Genomic DNA, 10124 nt, shown 5'->3' on the forward strand with positions numbered 1-10124 from the left:
TCTGCTGAACAACCCCCTGAGCATCATCCCCGACTACCGGACCAAGGTGCTGGCTCAGTTTGGAGAGAGGGCCTATGAGGTCTGTCTGGACAACTCAGTGACCACAGAGAAAGAGTTGGACACGGTGGAAGTGCTGAAAGCAATTCAGAAAGCCAAGGAGGTCAAGTCCAAACTGGGCCAGCCTGAGAAGAAGGTTGGTGAGGATTGCCAGCTCTCCGCTGCCCCCTGTGTCAGACCCAGCAGCTCCCCTCCCACCGTGGCTCCCACATCTGCCTCCCTGCCCCAGCCCATCCTCTCCAACCAAGGCATCCTCGGAGATGAGTGATACCAAACATTCAAGGAAGAACTAAAACTTATCCTCCTTAGACTATTCCAAAAAATTCAAGTGGAAGGAACACTTCCAAGTTTATTCTATGAAGCCAGCATCACACTAATACCAAAACCAGATAAAGACAACATAATGAAAGAAAATTACAGTCGGCCTGCTGCAGGGCGGTGCACCGGGGTCACAGCTGAGAGATGCAGAGAGCATTCCTGAGAATGGATGCTGATGTCACGTGCCAGAGCGATGGCCATTTGCTTTTATAACACTTGACTGAGAAAGTTTTATTTTTTTACATAAAAGGGGCAGGAAGTTGGTATTCCACTGAAGACTTCCCTGACCCCATCTCCTGCTGGGAGCCAGACCCTCTTTGGGCCTCACAGCCTGTGGAGGACAAGGGAGGCAAGTGGTCCTAGGCCAGGGGCTGGCTGGTTCTCAGCCCGCTTTTGTGGAAGTGACAACCAAGTGTGTGAGTGAGTGAGCAGAGCAAGCGGAGAACAAGCTGGTAGAGAGCAGACCGCAGGCCAGGTGAGTGAGGCATCACCCCCAGGGCCATAGCTACAGGCAGCCCCCCATTTGATGGCGAAGCCTCTGCACCAGCCAGGCCCAGGCCTCAGCCCCCTTCTTCACTGCCCCCCACTCCTGGGGACACATCAGAGAAATCAATAAGAAATCGGAGGCATGGAGACTTGGAACAGACTGAAGAATCTCAGAGGGAAAGGGCAGGGAGAGAGGTTAACCAAAGATCTTATATGCATACTAGAGGCCCAGTACATGAAATTCTTGCACAGGTAGGGTCCCTAGTGACTGCAGGATGGGGCCTCCCTTCGTTCCGCACTGCCCCCTGGTGGTCAGCGCACATTATAGCAAGTGATTGAACTCCTGGTCAGTCAAACTCCCAAGGGGACACTTTGCATATTAGGCTTTTATGTATATGGATATGCATTACTTATGGACACAAACAATAAGGTGGTGAAGGCCTGGGATGCGACATGAACCAGGTGGAGGGGGCAATGGGGGGGAAATGGGAACTTCTGTAATACTCTCAACAATAAATATTTTTTAAATAAATAAATCAAATATAAAAAATAAAATAAATAAATAAATGCCTTGTGCCAGAATTCCTGGCTCTGAATTACTTCTTAGCTGTATGCAAGGATGGAGACCCAATATTTAAAAAGGGATAAGTATGAGATGCAGGCGGGGCTCAGACAGTGGAGGACACTGTCCGTTAGCTGGCAGGCAACCTCGCCCCACAGAAGGAGCTGCTGGAGGGATGCAAAGAGAGAAGTGAATTTGCTTCAAGTGCTCACCAGCTGCACAGTAGGGGACTGATGGGGAGGGGAGCCTGGAGAAAGGCCAGTTGGAAAGCTGTTGTGGGTCCAGGTAAGAGATGACAGCTTGTCAATGGGGCTGAATGGAGTGGAAGCATTTGCTGGAGTTTTTACAGGAGAATGTATGGTGATGAGGAGGGTATAGCATGATTTCTAGCCCTTCCTGTGAGAAAGAGGTTAGAACAGTGGTCCTCAACCTTCTGGCCCTTTAAATACAGTTCCTCATGTTGTGACCCAACCATAAAATTATTTTCTTTGCTACTTAATAGCTGCAGTGTTGCTACTGTTAAGAATCATAATGTAAATATCTGATATGCAAGATGGTCTTAGGCGACCCCTGTGAAAGGGTCATTCGACCGCCAAAGGAGTCACGACCCACAGGTTGAGAACAGCTGGGTTAGAAGGAGCAGATGAGGCAAGATTATGAAATGAGTTAGATTGGCTGGCATTTATTTTTTGGGGTTCTCATTCCACATTTCCTTCAGGTGACCAGCTTTCAGGGGATCACCTTTCTCCCTGCCTCCTCATGCCAGCTGGTACAACACATCTTATAGCATCCCTTAGAGAACTATGAACGGCCATGACACTTCTCCTTTTGGAATCTCAGTTTCCATCTGGAAAAGGAAGGGATGAAACTCCTGGGACGGAACCCTTCCCTCTTTTCCAGCTGGGCTGAGTTCTTTCCTTTGCTCCTGCTTCAGCGTCTGTCTCAGCCTTACCGGCTTCACTTTCATGCCCGCTTTCCCAGCAGCTGCTAAGCAGGCTGCCTACCCTCTCTGAAACCCCACAGGTTCACTCTAGATGGTCCCTCAGCACAGACGCTAGTTTTCCTGAATGGGGGTCAGGTTGTTTCTCATGTCTCTGTCACTCTTCTACTCCAGAACTTCCAGAGTCTGGGTCCAGGCCCGTTTCCACTGTGTCCCCTGGTTTATACTTCTTGTCCCAGTGCCCAGCTTGGGGGAATGGGAGATGGAGAGGAGGACAGCTAATGGGGGAGGAGGCATGGCTGGAGGATGGCCTGGGGAAATGGAATCCAAGTCCTGTGTCTTGCAGGCATGCATGCCTATGGCTATGTATCCGTGTGTGTGTGTGTGTGTGTGTGTGTGTGTGTGTGTGTGTGTGTGGCATAGGCTATAAGTGTCTCTATGGGGTTTTTTTTCTGTACTAAGGTGTATACTAGTATGCATAAGTGGGCATGTATATGTTATCATCTGTGTTATCCATGAATGTCAATGCCTGTGTATGTGTGAGGGCCTCTGTGTTGCAAATATGTTGTCTGTCCTCATGTGTCAGTGCATATGTGTATGTTCCCATGTACCTGCATGCTCCTGGGTGTGTGTGTGTATGGTGGTACACGTGTGAATATGAGTGTCTGAGTGTGCGTGTGTGTGTGTGTATTGTGTATAGACAGGCAGAATACAGCATCTAGTTAAAAGCATATGCTCCAAATTCAGGCTACCTGGGTTCAAGCCCTGAACCCAGCATTTAACAGTGACAGGCCTGGGTGAGTAATTAACTTCTTTACACCTTAGTTTTACTCACTTCTAAAGCAGGAATAATGATAGTACCTGCCTTAAATAGCTAACGTGAGTTGGATGCTATAATGCCCATAATACACTTTGAATAATGCCTGGTGCACAGGACATGCTTAAAAACGTGTTTGCTGTTACTAAATTATTCATGGCCTTGGCAATGCATATGAAAGTGACTGGGCTAGCGGGCCTGGTGAGGTGCTGTGTAGAGATGGGTCTTTGGGCCCACAAGGTGGATGTGCACAGCCGTTAGAGCCTGTCTCTCCGTCAGGTGTGAGCCCTGCGTCTGAGTGTCAGTGAGCATGTGTGCCTGACTGTGCTGTACCTAGGAGTCTCTCTGTGTGTTCATGTCCCACCAGATTCGAACCTCTCAGCACAGGGACTGTTTCATCATTTACCCAGGCCTGGGGCCTGGAACATGGCAAGTTTCCCAACAGGTTAGTGTTGATCAAAAGAATAAAGTAGACTGGATGTTCTGAGGTTGTCAGTCATGGAGCACACCTATCAGCAAAAAACAAAAAGCTGAAACTAGCCAGCTAGATGATAGGTAGATGGAGAAAGAGAAAGACAAAATAGGAGGTAGATGATAGAGAGATCAATGATAGAAATATAGATTACAGATAAGTAGATATAGTTAGATGATGATAGATAGATGAGGGTAGATAATAGATAGATAGATAGATAGATAGATAGATAGATAGATAGATAGATAATAGATAGTTGATAGATAGATGAGAGAGAGATAGATGATAGTCTATTTAGGTAGAATCCCAAGTACGTTGTGCTGGAAGAGACCTTGAGGTCATATGTCTCAGGGAGTCCCACCCTTTGCCCGGGTAAACTGTGTTATCATGGAGCTCCCCTGAGGACTAGGGAGGAGGGGACCACAGACATCAGCAAGACTCTATTTGCTTTTAATCTCAACTTAATGGATATTTAGGTAGAACTGTATTTAAAGAACGAGTTTCACTATGTATGTTTGAGGACCGTGGTCTAGCCCCGCCCAAGCCTGGAGAAGCAGCATGTGAGGACTCCTGGTCTCTCCCTCAGCCCCTCCTTGTGCATGGCCCCTGGGATGCAGCAGGTCTGAACCCTGAGCAGGGGAACTGGGAGGCACCTCCTCCCTGAAACTCTCCATCTGAAGGAAGCCACCATCCTAGTGTCTTTGGGCCTGCCCTCAGGCCCACCCGCTGTGCTGAGGGAGATGAGCCCAGGCACATGCCTCAGGCGATGGGACCAGGGAAGCCTGGGCTCAGGCAGGAGTCCGGCCACCAGTGCCATTGGAGGTGGAATAGCAAAACGCGATCAGTCCCGTGGCCCCTGAGTGAGGGAGCAGTGTGAACCCTCAAAGCTGTGCTTATCACGTGATGACAAATAAACGGAAATGCTCCTCTCAGAGAGGGCAGGACAGGGGACACAGATAAGCAGATGTGAAGGTCTGTGGTTTCAGGACTTGGCAGATGGAGAGACACACCAATGGGCTTTTGGGGGGAGCCTGGGTGCCAGTGGGCCTTCTGTCCCAGGGGTGTCTGTCCCAGGGGTTGTCTGTCCCGGGGACTGTGTGTCCCAGGGGCCATCTGTCTGTCCAAGCCTGAAGCTCCTGCATCCCTGTCTTATCCCAGGAGCCACCAGTCTCAGGAGCTGTCCGTAGCAGGGACCATCTGTCCTGGAGGTGTCTGTCCCAGGGGCCATCTGTCCGAGGGCGTCTATCCCAGGGACCGTCTGTCCCTGGATCCATCTGTTCTGAGGGTGTCTGTCCCAGGGGCTGTCTGTCCCGGGGGCTGTCTGTCCCGGGGGCTGTCTGTCCCAGGGGCTGTCTGTCCTGGGGGCCCAGGGACTGTCTGTCCCAGGGACCTTCTGTTTGTCCTGGCCCAGAGCTCCTGCATCCTTATCTTTTCTCACCTCCTCCTGAGTTCACTGGGTGGGATCTCTTCCTGAAACCGCCTGTTTCTGCACAGGTGCCTCATGGACAGTCCCTGCCCTTACCCTGCCCCAGCCCTGGGCTGGCCCTGACCTGGTAATTTCCCTGAGGCCAATGTGGGCAAGGGGTGCACTGCCAGGGCTGTGAGGGCTCATGCAGAGGGCCTTTACCCTCTCCAGCTCTGTGGCTACATCTGCCTGGTGGAATGATGCATCATTCTCTTCTGGAATTGGGGGCGTGGGGCGGGGGGGCACCACTGCGTGCAACTGGGCTGTGCTCTGGCCGACAGGTCTCTGCACCCCATCAAGCAGTCCCCCCAGCACCAGCCCAGGGCAGGAGTCTGTGCAGCTCCAGGCACATCCAAGCAGGTCAGCGGTGCCATGGGGACGGGGAGCAGTGGGACCATCTCTCCTGGGGCTGGGCCTCTGAGGGTGGCCCCTTTACGCATGTTCCCTTGTGACTGAGGGCCTGGAATAGAGATGCGCCGGAGGATGCGGTGAAAGCAAGGCCAGTTTGTTCAATCACTAGCACGGGAGGGGCCTCTGTTAGGAGCTCCCCCCGCCTCGCCCCTGTGCCACGGCCCCTCGGCCCTGGTCCCTGGATCACAAAGGCACGCTGCACTGCGGGGAAAGGCTAGGGCCACAGCGGCCTAGCAGGTTTGTTTTTAAGAAACGATTAAGGGTGAGAAAGCCAGCGCAGGCAGCTGACAGCCTGCACCATGAGAAAGGGGTACAAGGGCCCGGGAGCCAGCCCAGGGGACGCCCATCCTTGCCCCACCGGCTCAGCCTGCAGTCCGCTGACACTGGACGTCTGAATCGGGAGGTCCGAGGAGCCGGAGGCTGACCGGAGGCGTCGCCAGAGGGCCCGGTGCCCGGATCTCAGAAGAGCTGGGCCAGGAGGACGGGCAGGAGCAGCCCAGGCCCAGCCCCCAGGAGCCCTGGAAGGAGAAGGAGGGTCAGGGGAGCTGCTGCCCTCTGCTGCCCAGGTCACAGGCAGAGCCCCTGAGGCGCGGCCTGGGCAAGTGCTGGGAGGCAGCACAGGGTGCTTCGGGGCACAGCCATCTACCCCCAAACCCTTTCTCAGGCTCCTCCGGGCACAGGGGCACTTTCCCAGCCTCCTTTGCAGGTAGAATGTAACAGCGGGATGTGGGTAGCCATCATCAATGCCATGTGGAGGCCTGGCCCTCCCACCCTCCCGTGTGGCTCTCCTGCGCTCTCCCGCTGCCTGGGACACGAAGCTGGGCCGCATCTGTCACTCTCCTGTTGTCTGTTCCCACACTCAGGGCAGCCCGGGCCCTGTAGCTCATTCTGGCACCTTCAGTGCCTAGAGCGATGCCTGCACATGACAGGCACTCAGAATAGATCTGTGTCTAAAGGAGCGGCTCCCCTGTGAGACGGTGGGCATTTCCAGTCCATCTGGGAGCTGACTGGCTTCAGTGTCCACAGTTCCTGCGCAGGGCCCGCCCACGGTGGGGCTGGGTGGTGCCCACATTGAGAAGGGAGGAAAGAATGTGGGGAGGGAGGTGGGAAAGGCAAGAGAAACGAGGTACCTGCAGGGCCGGGGGTCCCGTTCATGACACCAAGAGAGGGGGCACCTGGTGACAAAAGCAGAAGTAAGGGCTCCGGAGTCTCGCTGCAGAGGCCGCACTGTGGCCGGGTTTGCGCCCGGTCCCCCTGGGCCTGGCCACCATGGTGTAGAGGCTTCTGGTATTTGGCAGGGACCTTTCTAAGCACATTTCATGCATTGGGACCCTAATCTACCTGCGATTCTCATCCCCATTTGACAGATGAGAAGACTAAGGCTCAGTGATGTTAACAGACATGCCACGTTGTCCTTGCTGGTAAGCAGCAGAGCTGGGATTCTAACCCCAGTCTGTCTGAGTCCAAATGAGAGTCCCTACAACCACCAACCCCCAGCACCCCCCGCCCCCAGCTCCTGTGACACCACCGGGGCTTCCAGTGGGGGGAGGGCTCAGTGAGTGGGGGACAACCCTGGGCATAGCCTCCCTGCAAGCCACTTCCGTGGCTGACCGTGGAGAAAGGGTAGCGATAACGCTCTCTTCCTGTGCTGCTGTGAGCGCTCCATGTGCTGTGTGTTCTGTCAGGGCCCACAGTACTGCTACTGTTGTTGTTGTTACTACAATAATGTCACTGTGTCCTCATTTCTTTAGGACAAAAAACAATGCACCCGGCCAGGGTTTGACTCCCTGCCAGGGCACATACCTAGGTTGTGGGTTTCAATACCTGATTGGGGTGAGTTCGGGAGGTAACCAGCCAATGTTTTTTTTTTCACATGCCTCTCTCTCTCTCTCTCTCTCTCTCTCTCTCATAAGCATGCGAGGAGCCACAGAAAGCATCCCCACATCACACCCCAATACAGTAACTGGATTGTGAGAAAGTCATTCACCAGCAAACAAAGCTGGGGTGGGACTTAGCCTTCACCCCAAGGGACTGGGCTGTGGGCCTGGCAGGAGCGATAAGGAGGACATGCGCTCTGGAATCAACCCCGGGGTCAAGTCTAGCTCCAGCCACTCACAAGCTGGGAGTCTGGTGAGTCACTTAGTCTCTCTGAGCTTTGGTTTCTCACCTATAAAATGGACATGGCCAAGGTTAAGTGAGTCAGTGGACACGGCTTAGCCTGGCCTCCAGCGCACAGGGGCCCGCAGTGGCACATGCTGTCAGTGCCACCCAGAGCACCTCATGGAAGGCAGACGCCTGGGCGGGGCTCTGCCTCGTGAGGTGGGAGACTCCAGGCCCCTGAGGCTGCTGGTCAGCCCTGGGCCACAGGTTTGTCACCAGGACGTGGCCACTTACCCTTCCGAGTAATGGGTCCCAAGTCTAGAACCAGGGCTGGGTCGATGGCCACTGCTTCACTACGGAGTTGGCTTCTTGAGCAAAACTGTGGGGATGGAGAGTTCTCATGTCATCAAAATGCAAAGGACGACCAGCAAGCCTGGGCTGGAATTGCCTCTCCGCCCTCTTAGCTGACCGACTGGGGACAGTGACTGCTCCTCTCTACAAGATTAAAGAGTGCCTTCCCGGCGCGACAGGCTAAAATGTGGTGTGGCTACAACATGCAGACACACAGTAAGCACTCGGCGAAGGCCAAATGTTAGCAGGCACAGGCCACCATGGGGTCACACCTTAGCTCTGATGGGGTCAATAAGAAAATCTACTGACGTGGTTGTTGTGAGGATTACATTAGACAAGGCGCAGGAAGGTTGAGGCACAGAGTGAGCGCTAAATGGCGCCTGTCATTAAGATCACCTAAACACGTCTCTCGCCAAGGAGACCTGTGCACAGGGTCTTCCTCTGGGGACACGAGAATCGCTTACACCTGGTGCTTTGGAGGCTTAAAACCATCCGTTCGTCCTTCTTCCTTTCCTCTTTTCCTCCCTCCCTCCTGTGCTCCACCCATCATCCATCTCTTCATCCCCCAGCTTTTTTCTCCCTCCTTCCTTCCCTCCTTCCCTCCCTCCTTCCTTCCCTCCTTCCCTCCTTCCCTCCCTCCTTCCCCCCCCCCCCCTCCCCCCCTCCCTCCCTCCCTCCCTCCCTCCCTCTTCTTCTTTCCGTCCATTTATACTCCAATAAATGCACGTGGGGGCCCATCAGGCCCCAGGCCAGACTCCAATAGTCCATTCAAGGAGACGCTCACCGGCTGGCACTGCTCACGCAAGGAGTGGCACAGGTGCACCTCACAGTGCAGGAAGACGAGGTCGTAGTTCCCCGCGAACATGAACATCTGGACCGAGAAGCGGCCTTGGGCGGACACCCCGTTCTCCTCCACGGAGATGGTGGAGTCCAGCTGATTCGGGCAGCTGTGGGTGACAGCGAGGGTCTCACTCGGAGCAGCTCAGCGGGCCAGAGGTGCTGGGCTGCGCCTTCCATCTGGGTCCAGCGTGCAAACAGCACCCACGAGGGGCACAACCCCGGCTCCCTCCACCAACCAGCGGCTCTGCTCCTCAAGTCCTGAGATGCTGTGCATGGCCCTGAACCCCGTTTTCTGGGGGTGGTCCCTGAACAACAAATTCCAGCCTGACCGGCTTCCAGCTGCTGGATCACAAGCAGGTCCTTGCTCCCCTCACAAGCCCCAGGCCCGCCTATCTGGTCTGGGGGACCTGATCTTGTCTGGCGTTCACCCGCCCCCCCGCCCCCCCATGAAGTGAGCATCTGTGAGATGATGCAGCACTGCTCTGCACAGCGGCACAGACACGCCCGGTGCCCAGCAGCTGGTATCATTGCCGTTTGAATCTTCCCTTTGTTCTTGCAGTCTGTGGTGGTCAATAATGTAATGACCCTACGGCCAAAGTGGTGACAGAAGAATACGAAGTGAAAAACAATGGGCCTTTCTTGCCCTGCCACGGACTTTGCATTAACGCTTTAGGCTACCATTTCAGGAGGGTATTCCTGGGTCAAAGGGCATGGTTCTGAAATGTACCATCCAATTATTTTCCAGGAGAGATAAGCACATCACACAACTGCCTGGCAGGGCCGGGTGATCATTTCCCCAAAACTTAATTTAGGCCAAAAGCGAGCCCCAGGGGCGTCTGGTACCTGTTTCTGATGATGAAATACTTCATGGGGTCAGCCCTGTCCGCAGTGGGGGTGGCATAGCAGTGCCTCAGAAGCAGCTTGAACTGGGCGGTGTCCCCTCTCTCCAGGAGGGCGCCCACGTACAGCATGGACTCCACAGGCAGTGTGGCCGACGCCCCCTCGTAAGGCAGCGTGTAGTTCGGGTCTTGGAAGAGGGCCATCGTGACGGTAAACTCTCCCTCGCCAGCCAGGCTGATGTTCATGGAGCTAGACCAGGGCCCACAGGGTGGAGGCGTTAGGTTTTGACCCATAAGAACAAAATAAATCTGGCCCCACTTTTGTGTGAGGTTACAGAGGCAAAAGCATATTGTCGGTCCCCGAAAACACTAGTCGATCGTTCCTTTAAACCAGCGTTTACTATCTTCTAGGCTCTGAACCTGACAGACAGATCGGCCTGTCTCAGCTTCCCCCAGCCTCCCCCCC

At 54.3% G+C, this 10124-nt stretch overlaps 1 protein-coding gene across 1 annotated transcript in view; it reads right to left on the reverse strand.

Annotated features, from left to right (window-relative positions):
- Positions 1 to 5730: 5730 nt before the first annotated feature.
- The window catches only part of LOC102770779 (pancreatic secretory granule membrane major glycoprotein GP2), a 12506-nt gene continuing 8112 nt past the window's right edge, over positions 5731 to 10124 (reverse strand). The window contains exons 6-10 of the mRNA XM_015565066.1: positions 9663 to 9908; positions 8764 to 8926; positions 7923 to 8007; positions 6659 to 6703; positions 5731 to 6046 (exon numbers count right to left, since the gene is read on the reverse strand). Coding sequence (XP_015420552.1) covers positions 5988 to 6046; positions 6659 to 6703; positions 7923 to 8007; positions 8764 to 8926; positions 9663 to 9908 — 598 coding nt within the window. The 3' untranslated portion in view covers positions 5731 to 5987. The remainder of the gene's footprint in view (positions 6047 to 6658; positions 6704 to 7922; positions 8008 to 8763; positions 8927 to 9662; positions 9909 to 10124) is intronic.

This window comes from Myotis davidii, unplaced genomic scaffold, assembly GCF_000327345.1.
Source record: "Myotis davidii unplaced genomic scaffold, ASM32734v1 scaffold820, whole genome shotgun sequence".
Classification (NCBI taxonomy): domain Eukaryota; kingdom Metazoa; phylum Chordata; class Mammalia; order Chiroptera; family Vespertilionidae; genus Myotis; species Myotis davidii.